Source organism: Helicoverpa armigera, chromosome 27, assembly GCF_030705265.1.
Source record: "Helicoverpa armigera isolate CAAS_96S chromosome 27, ASM3070526v1, whole genome shotgun sequence".
NCBI classification, from domain to species: domain Eukaryota; kingdom Metazoa; phylum Arthropoda; class Insecta; order Lepidoptera; family Noctuidae; genus Helicoverpa; species Helicoverpa armigera.
Genome location: NC_087146.1, coordinates 262,539 through 278,683, shown reverse-complemented (window position 1 = coordinate 278,683; position 16,145 = coordinate 262,539). Strand labels below are relative to the sequence as shown.

At 34.5% G+C, this 16,145-nt stretch overlaps 1 protein-coding gene across 1 annotated transcript; it reads right to left on the bottom strand.

The window, feature by feature from the left end:
* Positions 1-623: 623 nt before the first annotated feature.
* On the bottom strand, positions 624-15,912 carry LOC110376174 (DAZ-associated protein 2). Its single transcript, XM_049845525.2, has 6 exons — positions 15,735-15,912; positions 8,245-8,337; positions 7,596-7,726; positions 6,882-7,022; positions 6,257-6,375; positions 624-5,577 (listed from the first exon to the last, which is right to left on the bottom strand). Exons 1-6 carry the CDS (start codon positions 15,748-15,750, stop codon positions 5,568-5,570), a joined length of 510 nt encoding a protein of 169 aa, XP_049701482.1. The 5' UTR covers positions 15,751-15,912; the 3' UTR covers positions 624-5,567.
* Between the last annotated feature and the right edge of the window lie 233 nt (positions 15,913-16,145).

Below are 16,145 nucleotides of genomic sequence, written 5' to 3'. Positions count from 1 at the left end.
TTTCAAAAAATTGGTTGATATACATAAAATACAATTCATCGACATGGTGTAAATTGGTATATTTATCTACAATTAGTATATAAAATGTAAAATCCTGACACTCTTGACTGCTATACTCCTGTAAGTTATGCGGTCCTAGTACATGGTGGGCAGTTCCATGGACACTCGATGATTGGTATATTACTCATCCGATTTATGCGACCCTGGTATCTTGGTTTTGGTCGTGCGTTGTGTGACGCCGTTGAAATCGCGATTTTATTAATAGCGTCTTGCCATATTCGGAAAAAAACATAACCAACATAAATAATTAAAAAAACATTACACAATATTGTAAAGCTTTTCTTGTTGACAGTACTTTTTACAAAATAAAGTACGGATGACCAATTGGGACTAAGCAAAATAAAATATTTTATGGAATGACAAATCGGGACACGTTTTTTATGGATGCCAAATCACTAAAATGACGAATTGGGCCTAACTCAATGGACTTAGGTCTTCTCCAGTCTGTCTCCAGCATTTTTGACACCATTGTATTTGTCGGCACCATAGCTCTTAAACGGATAAATTGATTTGGATTTCGTTTTAGATTATGTCGAAATGGAGTAAAGACAAAAACACAAAAATCGATTTTTAATAGTTTTATTGGAAACAAAATAATAATTATGCTATATATTGCACGTGACTCGCTAGTCTAGATCCACACTTTGAGCAAAACCCACTTTCACTTACTATGTACCCGACAAGTCGCTGCGACTTTTAAACGCAAAGTCGCAAACGCATGCAGTGTTTAGAACAAAAAATTTAACGTTAAAACTGCATACAAAGTTAATGAAACTTTATGGTGAATATAATTTATTAGTTAAACTATTATTACTTTTAGTAAGACTATATAGATGCCTGCATGACTATCAATATTCACTACAAAGTTTCATATTATTATCGACTTATAACTCATTACAAGAAAATTGTATTAGAAAAGACTTCATTGTTAGTTGAATCTGTATTTTCTTAAAATAGCCAAGTTTCTTTTGGTTACTTAAAATTATCAATACTTTCAATCAATTACGAATATAAATAATCCATTTTAGTTGTATTTTTTTAAATAGAAAATGTTTCAAATCATCTTTAGTTGAAATATATAATTTTCTAGCAAAAAGTTATAAGAACTATAGTTTTGTGGCATCGTAATAACTAAAGTTGAGTTGTTCTTAAAACAGTAAATATAACATTTATCTAAGTGACTCGTTAATACAAATTACAGATATTTGAAAAAAGACAACCTTTTCACATTTTGAACATTTCAAAAAGTTATATTTTTTCAAATCTGAACGTAAATAGTTGTTTTTTAGAAATAACACTGTCATCTTAAACATATGCTATGGACACAAAAGTTATTGTAATATAACAGTTTTATCATCAACATAACAAACAAAAAAACTGCTACAAAACGAACAAAAATAAATCAACTTTAGTTCGAACCAACACGAAATACCGCCAACACATTTCGCAGTATATTTAGTAAAAAAAAATAATAGAAAAAAAATGCACACACGAAATGAAAAGACGATATCTCTTGCTGTTATTCAGGTATTTTATGCTTTTTTGAAATTGGGTTTTGTATAACTAAATAATTAAATTTCGATCAATCAGGCAGTCAAGCACAAGACTGACGTCACCATTGCCGACGGGGGCTGTGACGTCATCGGTCCTTAGTGCGTTTTCCACTGGTCCCTCTTATATGGGATTATCTACCTCGTGGGTACCCTCCATCGCTAAAATGTTAGTGATTATACCATTTATAATAAATAAACTGCTGTTTCAAGGCGGATTTTTGTATAAATAATTTCATTGCTTTTGTCAATTTTGTGATAAACTTGTAGTCTTATTTACTATAAACACCGCAAAATATTTTTTTTCTTGTTTTGAATATAATCACTAACAAATTAGTTTAACATACAAATGACTCCCACAAATCACTCTTACAACAACATGATTTGATCAACAAAAAAAATGCAATATAATCAAAAAGGTTCAATATATAAACTAGTACAAAAAGATCTTACTTGCCCACTGCTGGGCAAACTTTGTTTGGGGCGAGGCGACCAACACTGCCCTTGACCAAATTGGGAATAAATCTTGTCTATAGTTATTTTTAGTGCCTAAAAAAGATATGCAGTACAGACTTTAAGTCTTATAATCTACAGACAAACTTGTTCTAAAGGTAAGGCAAGACTACGGTAGGACGAGTGTGGTCGGATCGCCCTCACACAAATATCTTATTGGCTCTGGAATCTCACGTAAATTATAATAAGTTTATAAGGCGAAAAATGAATTTCTGTGTTCAGTAGTAAGGTCTAACAACTTGGTAGTTTTAAACTGTGAAATTTGACAATTCTGTTTTTGCTTTAGGTATAAGTTAAGGTACGTTTTTGGTGCCAACCGCACATTCATGCAATCACGGCATGTCGGCCGCAGCTGCACTACTGGTTTCTATATATTTTACACGAAACCGTTTTGGATCAAGTTTTTTTAACATATCGGAAAAGCAGTAAGTTGTCAGACTCAAAATTATATAAATGACTTAAAGAAAACTCTAACTGGCAATAAAATCGCATAAAAATGCTTTTCAAATTCATCATTTGAACTTCATAACATTATTTTCGGGAAAATAATCACTGAATTCTATGTTAAGACTGTCAAGTTAGATTTTCGTATATTTTTGTATGATATATTCTAACGGAATATAATAGTTTCGGTACATATTTAATTCATGATAACATACCGAACCGTTTTTTGTATACGGTTAAAGAGCAGTTATTCCATTTTGGTTCATTACATATGCACCTACTTTAAAAATGGCCTAATACATTATGAAAAAAAGTTTGGAATTGTATATAAATTTTAGTAATATCTTCTATTTAACTTGAGAAAGATTTCATAGATTCGTGAGCAGTCTAAATGTGTAACTTAAAGCAAATATATGACAGAACAACTTAAAGTTGTAGAAAATAACATTTGTAAGAGATTCCTCACTTTCTCCAAGTGATATTAAAATCCATAGAAATGTACCAGTTTGTACGAAATTATATAAACTGGTAATCCATAGACTATACTAAGTGAGATTCTTGTAAAGCCCGTTTCTTAAGAATCACATGCATGCAACCTCTAAAATATTGGAATAATACAACTAACGGTTATTTTTTTCATAAATAGCAACACTGAACACAATGTCGCCAGTAACTATTTGGCATTGTATAGTAAAAATATTTTAAAGAATATTTTGATTTAGTATTTTCAAAAATACTATCTTTTTTATGACTTTTGTGAGCTGGCAACACGTGTTGAGTGTTGCCATGTATGAAAACTGGCAGTCGACGGACCAATCAGACGCGATTGGCTTACAATAATGCCTTTCATGCTGAAATATACATATAATATCATTGCGCTGCGTTCGCAGGGACGTGGGCAGGGAACCGAAAAAGCTTGTAACAATCATATACATATATTTAAAAACTTCCATATTTCATCTGTTTGAGACAATATTTAGCGAAGATTTGTGATAAGTTGTAACAAAAATAAATAACAAAACAAAATCATGATAAAAATGGCAGTCGCTTCATTGAAAATATATTCGGCAATCCTGTGCAAATTTCAAAGGCTAGTTCTGTAGTACATTATATATTTCCTTACGCTAGTCTATAATAATTTTAGTAACTTTTTGATATATATTTCGTTACTACCCTCCAACGCCCTAAACACAACGTAACTAACAGAAGTATGTCTGTCCCGCTCACACATCTCACTCGCGTCACGCACAACCGCTTTGCTTATATTTTTTATTTATTTATAATAACTAATACGTCGACGACTCATATTGTTTAATTATATAATTTTGTGCGTTACCCCTGAAGGGGGAAACTGACTTTTTAACTCGATTACTATTAAAAACTTTATTAAATTGATATATAATTCATTAATTTATTCGACTGACACTTAAAATATGGACAAAATATATCATTTCTGATGGCAATTTTCCTCAAATTTTTGATATTATTATTATTGAAAGCCGTCGACGCATCTAAACTAGTCTTACTCATGTGTCCGGAGTTGCCCGGCGATTTAATACTATAGCGTTGCGACAGCCGGCGGCTGCTACACGTGCGCCGCCCGCGGTAACACACACACTACTGACGAAATCACGACTACAGCGCCATCTAGCGCCGGAGACCACGAAACTAACTCCATTAAAAAAAAAACTTCCATGCCAGCATTTTCAAAACTAAACCTAAATTAGAGAGCATTAAAATAAAATTCTAAATTTAAAATATCGACAGATCTTTTTAACTGGACTTGGCACTTATAAAATACTTTTAAATCACGATGATAATAATACTATTTTGGATTCTATTTCACTGATTTTAGAGTCCATTTTTCGGTGTTCGTCAATTTGTTTTTTTGGATGATATTTTTTTTTATTTTGGACCTTATATTGATTGTTTTAAGGTTGTGTAGTGTGTGTGGATAACGCGGGTATCGCCCGTGACATCACAGACAGAATAACGTGTTACACTACCGACGTCTTCACTCGCACTCATAATATATACCGATATATAGTACTATATATTGATATTAATTTTGTGGCAATTGTGGTAGGAAATATACAGACAGAATTTACCGAAGTTTCAAATCACTGAGTAGAGAATTAATTTAAACATAACAGAGTATTTAACAATTAAAGTATTAATAATTCATTTTAGAAATATGGAACAAAAAATGTGGCTACAGTATTTTAAGTCAATTGAGAAAAATCATGCTTTTTAAATACCCAAATATGATGAATGATTGGTCTTTTCAACAGTCCAAGTATTTATTTTCGTATATTTCCTTACCACTATTGTCTTCAACGCACACAAACATTGCATATACTTATGTATGTAACAACACAATGATAGCATGTCTTTACAAATATATGAAATGTCTGTGTGAGTGTGAGATTTTAAAATACACTTTTGTATTGGAAAAATAAAGTACTGTTACAAACAGTAGTTTTTTTCCAAAAATTTGGAAAACAGCTTTTCAAACAGGCGACTGATTCGACGAAATTACATTATATTAATGTATTCATAAGATTTATACATTGCTTTTTTGAAATGATCACTAAGGTATTAACTTTTTACTATTTAACTGTCTAAGACCCATTTTTTTTTAAAAACAACTGTTTACTTTGAGATGAATTGAAAACACATAGTTAAATAGTTGTTTTACGAAAACTAACGTTTATATTGCCGACGAACTTGGGCCTTATTACATTTCAAAAATGTTGAATAATAATTTTACAAGTCACAGAATCACATTTACTATTGAAACATTAAAATATTCTTAGACCCATTGACACAATCCATCCCATATATATTCCCAGCTATTACCTACAAGTTACCTGTATCAGTCGCCTGAACTTCAGCTGTAAGCTTAGGGAATGAGCTAGTTATAGTAAACTGGTTCACTCGCTAAGGTAAGGCATCAAACTTAGTGCGGGGCTCCGACGTCGGTGGCGATCGATGCCTTGTCTAGCGCCAACTGGAATCAAGAACATGTTTTATGAAATCTTTGCTAATTTTGACAGGCAGAAATATGGTAAGTATACCACTTTAACTTGAATTTCGTTAGATATGTATCTTGGAGGAGTTGTAGCTACGTAACCATATGGGTCGAGTGATCATTCATAACGCTAAGCAATGTTTTGCGAGGCAGGTCCATCAGTGGGAGGGTGACCATCTTGTCATGACGAGTTCCTCCGTGTTTCGGAAGGCACTATAAATTGTAGTTCGCGGCTGTCATTTAAACATTTGGAAGTCGTTACGAGTAGACAGATGCCAGAAAGTCTGACAACCAATCTTATCATCGAGTAACGACTACCAGGTTTCCCGAATAGGTTAGTTCAGGTCAAATAGGCAGTTGCTCCATGCAAAAAACTGGTAGTACTCAATTGTAACACTGGAAACCTACCCCAAAATAGTGATAACCCCAATATAGTAGTAGATAAGGTTAGATATAGATAAAGTAAGGTAAGGTTGAGGTAGATAGTAGTAGGTAAGTAGATAAGGCTAGGTAGATGATGACCTGAAGGTACATTATAGATTTTTTTTATTATGCATTAAGCATAGTTATTACACTGGATTTATTTCTCCATGTATTAAGTAGAGGGATATAATACAAAACTAAAGCAGATAAATAAAATTAAGTAAAATAAACTCACAGCACTTGGTGCGGCTGTATGGCGGCGAGATGCGCGGGACTGGGCGGCACGCCGGGCGGCGCGGGCGGCAGCAGCGTCTGCGCCAGGCCCTCGAACCGACCGCCCGCCTCGAAGCCGTTCTGTACGAACATAAGATATTATACAGTGGGCTTAGGATTGTGCCTTGTGGCACTCTCGTGTAGGAATGGCAATAAATATATACAATTATGTAATTCTGATAGTCGTAATAAATCATGTTTGCTGGTGAACTTAAAGTAGATTTGTATAACTAGTGCTTTTGATGAAATCATGTGGATGTTGAAATATGTCTATACCATCGACTCTGGTCTCCTGTAATTAACAGTGTTGAAAGCTTTGGATAAGTCACAAATAGTGAAAGTTATTAAGGTGCTACACAATTTCAAGATTGAAATAAGCATCATCACATACAGACGTATATACTAGACGTTGATATTGATTGACTAAATTCTACTTAAATAATAACTGTAAGGCACCTTCTTCCAAAGAAATCGGAACAAAAACAAATAAGCCCATTTAACTAACACTGTAATCCGTTTTTCTATTTAACTTAAAGATTCCTAGTCAATGGAAATATCTATTGATCAAAAATAGCTAGTTTACTCACAGGAATCATAATAGTGGGCCGCAGCGGCTGTATGGAGGGCTGCACGGCGGTGGGGTAGTACGGGTAGTACTGCACGGGGTAGCCGATGTAGCCCGGGTAGCCGGCCGCCGCCGCGTACATCGCTGCTGCTGGACTGTACATCTGTGTAAACGACAGTCATAAGTCAAGGGGTATTATAGAACATCGTTAAGTTAAGAAACATTATTAAGGTGAGATATCTCGCTTCTAGAGGTATAAAACTGTTGAATTGACTAGATTGCGGGTTAAGTCATGCAGAATTTGATGTACAAACATTTTAAATAGTATAAAAAAATGTTATGATTGATAACGCCTCTGGCGTTTTGTTGATTTCAAACTCCTTGTATTCACCATCAGGTTTGAGCTTAGTTTTCTATTTCCATTAATCAGTTACCACAAAATACTTCTTTGGCGGCAGTCGGTATTACAATTCCTCTTATGTAGTAACCATGCAGTAGGAAACTTATAGCTTTGTGTAAACTGACACTAAGCTTTGCCACATTGGACTTATGATGGCCAGTCTCACCATTACTGATAAAAGTCTCTGATAGCCTGTCAGGAGCTTATCTGACTGTTTCACAGGGCTCGGATAGCAATAAACCTTTATCCGGCAAACAGCATTATCTACCACGTAACTAACTGACACTTCGCCGACAACTGGGCCTTTATCTAGATAAAATTAATATGTATACTCACAGGCAGCTGCTGGCTCAGCGCCGGTATAGCCTGGTGGTGCTGCAGCTGCTCGTAGGGCGGCGGCGCGTACACTCCGCCCGCGCCCGCGCCCGCGCCCCCGAACGTCACGCCGTACGGAGACCCGCCCGCCACTGTGGTAATGAGAGTGTTATGGAAAATTGTGATGGCAGGTTTGTGGGTGAAATATCCTTAGAGCACGTAAATGCCGGTCCTGTGCCTGATCTCTCTCCGGTCGTGTCAGATTGCCGTCCCATCGCGCTATGAGAGTGAAGGAATAGTGAGTGCACCTGTGTCCAAGCAAATGCGTGTGCACTATAATATGGCCTGCGTAGTTGGCTAATCTCCTTACATGAGAACAGCCACCGCCAAAAATCGGCTAGGAGGACATCAATAATCCTTTACGTACCTTAAAGGATTTTGAATGTATTTTATGCGATTGCTTCACAAAGATTTGTTTAAGATCTGTCATAAATGTCATTGGTATAGAACATGTTCCAGGCAAGCTCTCTGTTAAGTTATGGCTTCATCATATAGCAAAAGCTTTGTGCCATGTGTTTTCCTAGGCAAACACATGACAAGACAAACACATGATGACAAGATTTTCCTGAAAACAAATCAGTTCTCCCTCTAGTTAACACATAAGACTAACCTCCATACTGCGGCGCGGCTTGGTGCGGCGGCGCCGGCAGGAAAGGCCCCTGCGGCGGCTGCGGCTGTGGGTACGCGCCCAGCGGCGGCGTCACTGCAACAACGCCACGCTGTCACGCCGCCCCGCGCTCGCCACGCGCGTCCCACTCGCGAGCACCGCTCATCACTACTGACCGAACACCGCATATCGTGTTCTAATATACCACAAATCGTCTTTTGTTTTTGGGTAGTTCAACATTCTCTGACATGACAGTTCCACATTCAAATTTTTGACAGTTCGATATTCGTTTGTTTATTAAAATACCCTTACTACCTTGCCTTAATACAAAAACTTAAACATCTGTTGAAGACTTGTCAAAAAAAAGTGTGGTTGCAAAACGGATTTCAATGTCATAATCTTGACATTTTTTTAGACAATTGTTCAAGAGACGTTTAAAAGTTTTTGTGGTACGACGGATAGTGTTTTGGGCAGTTTAATGTACGGAATTTAAGTTTTGACGGTTGTTTGTTAAAATACCCGCTTTTTGGTAGTGATGTGACGGTGTGAGCGAGTGGGGCGCGGTTTGTGCGGGGCGCCGCAACCCAAGCCCGAGCATTCACGCTTGACGCAGTGTTGCCATGCTACTTGTATACTGCTATAACATTTAGTGTGACCAGTTCAAAAAATTGTGGTGTAAAAATCAAGTAAAAAAAATATTTTTGTCTCGTTTTTACATATCTACTGAGGAATGTGAAAATGAGACAATTGTTTTGAAATATACTATAGCAATATTTTTAGCAGGACCAGAACGTGGGTGAAATATTTCATTCTCTCAAGGATTTTCAGCGAATTAATTTTCATTACGACACAATATTTAAAGTAGATATTTTTAGTTTTATTTTGATATAATTTCAGCCACGCAATATTCACTAACGTCAGTGTTAACGACAAGCGATGCCCATACAACGCGTTACCACAAGACGGAGCCCTCCAAAATTTTCAACAAAAAAAAAACACATTTTGAAAGACTCCTCAATGTGGTGACAACACTTCGTTTCGACAAATATAAATACTTTTTTTGAACAAAAACGTATTTAAATTTCCGTTGCGAAGATTAAAATACAATAAATTTGGTAGGCCGAGTTAATGTTTCAACACGGTTTGTGAGTGCTGAAAGCCTGCCAAATTAGTTATTTACAATGCATTCCTTATTTTTAATGGTCACCCTAGCTGGACTGATTATATGAACTTATAGAGAAAAAAAAACACAAGAATTTACCAGTCGAATGCCCATCATTTTTGTAAATGAAGGACACTCGTTTCAAAATAATTGATAAATAAATTATAAAGTGACGCCAGTTTAGTGGTTTCCATATAATCAGTAAATATTAAATATCAAGCTTAGTGCACAGAAGCTAGTGTGACCATCCAAACGTTTGTCATGAAGAAAATTCTTAAATAACAAAACAATCATCACACGAGTAAGGAACCGTTTAAAAAGTACAATTATTTATTTATAATATGACCTTGAACTTTGAGGTCAAACCTGTCTCAGGTAATTACATGACAATGCACTACCGAGACAAATATTAATCGCTTTTAAGATTGCTTTAAGTTAAGCATTTATTTTCATTTTAATATGAAAATTCCTCTAAGTTCAGAGTCACAAATATTGATCGCCAAATTGACGACCAAATGTGTATACACGATGTGAACATTCCTTGAAATAAAAAAATATATTCATTTTCTATTCAGTTACTAACTATTCAACAAGTGTACCAAGATTTTTTGTTGATTTTTAACACGTTCATATACGATATTTTGCTGTTCAAATCTAAAAGCATTTCGATGCAGGAAAAGCAAAAACAAAGTATAAAGAGCTATGATATGAGTGCATTGAAGGACACAGAAACATGCGAGGTGACAACACAAAAATCTAACAATTCTTAAACATGCAACAACAAACAACAAGACTACTTAAAAAAAACTTATACACCTACTTAATTAGTAAAAAATGCATTTAAAAAACTATTAACTAGCAACAGTAAAACATCAAACGATAAATCTAAATCATTCGGAAGCGCACACAAACATAACACGGCGCATGCGCTAACAGAACAAAAATCAGCTGCTAAGTCAAAAACAGCAAAATGTTCATATTCATGGATGTTGGCAAACCACAAAAAACCTGGTAGCATCCTTCACCTAAACATTAATTACTAAATTATAAACCGATACCGAAAAGAATGCCTTCCATTTTAATGTTAAGAATAAGTTCTTGTGACAAAACTGCAAACTTTTCAATATGGCCGACACAAAATACTGTCAAATATTGTAAAAGCTTAATTTATTATTGAATTGCAACAAGCAGGGAGTTTACTGCTATATCTCCACAGATATAACAACAAACTGGAAATCGCACGTTTATGACTGCTGTGAATAAATTTAGTTAATAAAAATCATTTGAACATCCGGATCCCTGTAAAAGACTCGAAAGAACCGACATAGAGAAGACCAAAAAGAAGTTTGAGAAAAAGAATAAAATAAAAATTGTAAAAAATGTGGATCCTATAGTATGGTGTTGGATTATTAAGTCTGTGGGTGTGGTGTGTCTACCCGTCCAGTTCTAGCGCCCTCACAACTGGCATACTTCCCTGTCCTTCGTAAGCTTATGTTGCATGCATGGCTGGCTGCAGCACTCGAGCATGCTGCAGCCAGCTTCCACAAGTACACATCACCAGAGACATTAATCAGTATCGCTGAAAATTATTTAGCTCCATGTATTTTTAACTCCAAGAGAATTTAAACAAAAATAAATGGTTTTGAAGGTTTTTTTTTGGTGGTATGTACCTGTCAACTTACATCTATTCACACACGCACTAACAATGTGTCATTCCTGTTAACATAATTGAGACAGTGTTGACCTAAAATCCTTTCCTTTCACTCAATTAATTAATTAATAATTAACTAAAAAAACATAGTAAATCTCGGTAAGGATTGAACGTCACATTTTAGATAATGTACCACTATGAAAAAGATACATAATCTAAAACGTCAGTTAAACATTGTGTAAATTAAACATACAACTAGACAAATTGGCATTAACATTTTGAAAATCTTATTTTTTTACTTTATTGTAAATGAAATGCCAATTTCACCACCACCTTACATAAAAAATGTTTACAAACATACATTTGCAAACATTGACATTGCAAAATTGTAAAAATGACTTGTAAATTGTAAAAAATCAAATTTTATTTTATTTGTCATTTTATTGTTACTATTTTGCATTGCATTCGGTTAGTATTAGACACACGACCTTAAACAGTAATAGACACGACTTTTACTTTTTTAATCTATTTTTTAAATATAAATGAGATTTTATTCTTTAAAAAAATTATGAGTAAAAGTCGAATCTGTATGTCAGTAACAAAAATAGCTAGCTTTTTGTGCCAATTGTCACTAGATTCCAAAATTTTAAGAATCCAGAACAAAAAGAAAATAAATGACGGGTTTTTAATAGACCTTAATATTTTTCTAAGTATAGGTAATAAAAAATCGTATGTTGTTTTTTTTTTAAGAAATTGTTTTTAATTTTATTCGTCATTAATTTTCGATAAACATTAATGCTAAAAAGTTAGCTTAATCTAAATAAAGAAAAATGAAAATAAAACAAACACAAGACATCCCTATTAGATCAGTTAAAAAACAATCAATAGGGAAGCTTCTATAACTCATGGAGCAATTAATTATTTTTTCTATATTTATTTGTATCAAAAATCTTGTTAAAATTGCCTCATTGTTATATCAGGTGCACAAAACTAGCAACAATAATTACTGGTTCACTAAACAATTTTATATTAATTTATGCAATTTACAGAAATAGAAAAAGGAAGGGATTTTAGAAATTTTTGCCACCAGTAATTATTTCAACTTAAAATTAATGTGTTAAAACAATAAAAAAATAAGCTGTGAACTAAATATTCAGAAAGAAATCAAAGAAAAATAACAGTTAGCTAAGACACATATTTTAAAAGAAAGAGTCCCATCTTGATGCCAAGAAATTGGAATAAAATCTTTTTTTATCAATTAGACAGAACTCTATGACTTAGAACAACTTATTTTTTTAAGACATGGTTAACTAACCACTCAAGCGTCCGGGCGACTATAGTCGCCCAAAAATTTTTGGCGTTAAGCGTCCGGGCGACTATAGCAGCCTCTTTGACTTGTTCACTTTAAACGAATTTTTATCTATGACAAGTTTCAAAGAGCTTTACGAATGTTACGCTAGATGGATCTGTATTAAATAACGCATCTATGGGTCGGTAAAACAGTATGCCAGGTACAGCAAAAATATAAAAAATAATTGTTTACAAACTGTGTGTCAAGTTTTGTGAAGTGTTTAGGAACTCTGCATTTAAAATTTAATTATTTATTTATTTATCATCCTACTGTATTAGTGTTATATATTAAAATAATCCTCAAGATTCATTCTTTCAAAATATTAATAAGTGCTATCAATCCAAAATTTGATAGGTTGTCTTTACGTTTAAATAAAGTCGACATGCGAAAACTGCCTTTGTGTGCCAGTTTTTCGTTAAGTTTTTGTGTGAAATGTTCTATATTTTAATAAAATTCTTCTTGTAATTAAGAGAATAGGTCATAATTAACGTATAAAAAAATTATGCGGAAAAAAGAAACGGAAATAGTTAGGATTTAACGTTTTTATCGTCATTTCGTCATCCGAGGCGATAACAGATTGCTGCGGGAATGCCTTGTTTGTTTTGGTTTAATGTGCTACACTGTTCATTCCAAGTATATATAATATTGGTATCAAAAAAAAGCTTATTTAATCTAGTTTAATAATGAGTATAAATCAATGAAAAAAGTTAAATAACGTTTAGTTAAAACTTGTTAAAACAAATATTTTACTTGAATTTAGCCCGTTCTGTTAAGTTCAACTTTTTTTTATGCATTTGTGATTAATTTCTGTACTTTAATTAGTACATATTTTGATTCCCTAATAATTCAGCTTTATACTGGTATATTTTACTTTGCTATAGCTGCAATAGTTTGCTAGAAAATACACTTTAAATCGGTAACGGCATGGCGCGCTCGACGCGGTTCAACACAGATCGAGCGCGTGAACGTACAAGGCGTTGACAGGTGTCGCACGCGAACGCTTGAGTGGCTAAGAAACCTGACGAGTATTTATGTTTTTTTTTTTGTAACCACAAACCCAGGACTTTTTCATAACACTATACAAATAGTATCAAGCCAGAGTCTACTGTACAGCCAACCAATTAGCTTCATCACAGTCCCGCAGGGTTCGTGATCCGGAGAACACTCACTAATTCTACAAGAACATTTAAAAGCAAAAAATATACATTTAAACATAAATACTTGTGAGATTTGTATAGAAAAACATAATAGTGACTTGGCTGCTATAATTTTCTTCAAGGTCATTTTTTTTAAATTACCCATTTCAAGTTCAATATTTACAGAAGAGTGACACATTTGTGACATTTCATTAGTATTTGAATGCAAGATCAAGGATAACGAGGTTTTATTTCATCAATACCAGCCTTTTTTTTGTATAGGATAATTTGGTATTTGATGGTTTTTTGATATTATAGCAGCCAAGCCCACAAATGGGTTACAATCGAATTAATAACACATACGATCGCCCACACTCCGATACGCACATATCATATATTTGTCTCTCTTTAACTATGTTTCCAAAAAAAAAAGAAAAATAAAGAAAGAAAAATTCTATATGATTTCATTACATGATAGCGATTAGTCGACTGGCGCGCGGCGACTGCGCCGGCGGACTCGCGGCTCCTGTAGAGGGGGGGCGGCGGCTGGGAGTGGGAGGGTGCGGGTAACTTTGTATTATCATCTTGTCTCATGAGCCACGCAAGAGTCAACTGTCTCGCGCTCTCACCAGGGACAATCTCACCCTTACTGTGTCATTACTCTGATAGTTATAGGTCTTAATGCCAATCGTGGCCAGTGTGGCTGGAGATCAATCAAAATCAAAAGAAGCAGAAGTCAAAAAGCTAGAATAAGGCATCTCAAAAATAATATGGTCGGGTACTTTGATCTCCAACTATACCAGTGTCAATAACATGATGGATAACCAATGTTCAGTCTTATTTGCTTTATTACGTTAACATCAACAGTAAGGATGAGATTTCTCTGTGCTATCCAACGTTGGTGACCAATGCTGGTACCAACATTTGCCAAGTTCAATCTTAAGACAGTTTAACTCAGTGTGTAGCCAACCTTAGGCCTTAAATTTTAAAATATATTTTTATTTGACACAATATGTATTTCTGCATACAACCCGTGTCTTTTGTAATATACACAGTATTTGTATATTTAATGGAACTACTAAAGCTTATTATATGGAGTTTGGACGCTTGTTTTGACATTTGTAACGCCACCAAGGTTGTATACTAATATATCTTAAATATTATATTGAAGGCACACATTAAAATGTTCAGTAAATAATTATTTATGCATGTTGTAAGTTATGAGTTGTTTGACCTGAGCATGTTTCTCAATTTGAGATCAACAAGCTAATTTAAGATTTTACTCAACAGATTAAGAAAAATCTAGAAAGATTTTTGCCATTTTGTAATAAAAGTCTAAAGTCACTTTAATGTGGGTCACTATTTCCTTTATTGAAATCTATTAATCACTTCAGCATTAAAATAAAACTAAAGAAGTAATACATTAGGTATATATTGAACCAGTATTCTCTAGTTTTTTTTTCTAATAAGGAGGTAGTCAGCTAAATAACTTTCAAAGAGGAAATGTACTAAATGAGATACATTCCTCACTGTCTGCTTCACTTTACATAATGATGTTGAGTAGCCTGCAGTGATGTGAGCCACTCACACAAGCTACAATAATTAGCTATGCAGATGTGCTGACTGAATAATTACCATGATACAGTTGTATAAACTGCTGACCTACTTCCAGACAGGTCAGCTGCAGATCAAATATACACGATCCACTATCGATTCACAACCCCAGGTCAACATCCTGCTACACCCGTGCCGCGTACCGTGGCAGGTACATTTACAATGTAAAATGTACAACTTCTGAACAGATGTTCGTCTTACACGCCAAATTACGGCTCCTATATCAATGTGAAGTGAAAAGCCAACTGCAGCCGCAATAACGAGGGCTCATGAATCAGTTCTACTAATGAATGGACCTAAAATTAGAACAAAATAGATCCCGCCTCGCGAATCATAAGGGTGGTCAACCATCTTGAATTTATCGCGAGTATCGATCTACCGCGCAACATTTTTCTATCAATATTACATCTGAACTGAAGCTAAATAACCCCCGTCCGACGCATTAATCTAGCGTCCGGGGATTAAATCATTGTTATAATAGCGAAAACTTGTACTTCAAGGCCCTGCCGTGACGTTACTCATGTCAAAACGTATTATAAGAAAAGAACAAAGAAAATAATAAATCAACTGCATAAATACCTTTCTTGTCTGCCATTTATATAATAACTATGTGAATACTAGTTAAAACGTTAATATTTTGCGTAGGGTTGCGGGAATTACAGGAAATTCGCAATTTATCTCAGACGCAGTCGCAGCAAACGCTTCGCAACGATTCTCGCAACGACAACTAGTGATTCTATAGTGAGTGATGTCCCGCTGTCATGCTGTCAGTTCTTCAACGTTTAGTAATTTAGTCGATTTTTAACATTTTGTTTTATTGTTTTCTAAACTGATATAGGTTGTCGCTAATTGCAAGAACTAACGTTAATTTAAGACATTTTATTAGAAATTAATAAAAGGCCCTGTATTGCGCAAAAATCTAGAAATATTGATAATTCTTACGGTTAGTGGGTATAGTTTGGCTTAGTACAATCAGCTGTTTAGTTTCCC

Coding starts and splice junctions, on each gene's coding strand:
- LOC110376174 (XM_049845525.2), bottom strand. Junction 7,023..7,595: donor CGCTGAGCCAGCAGCTGCCT/GTGAGTATACAT, acceptor TCGTTTACACAG/ATGTACAGTCCAGCAGCAGC. Junction 6,376..6,881: donor GGCCCACTATTATGATTCCT/GTGAGTAAACTA, acceptor ATGTTCGTACAG/AACGGCTTCGAGGCGGGCGG.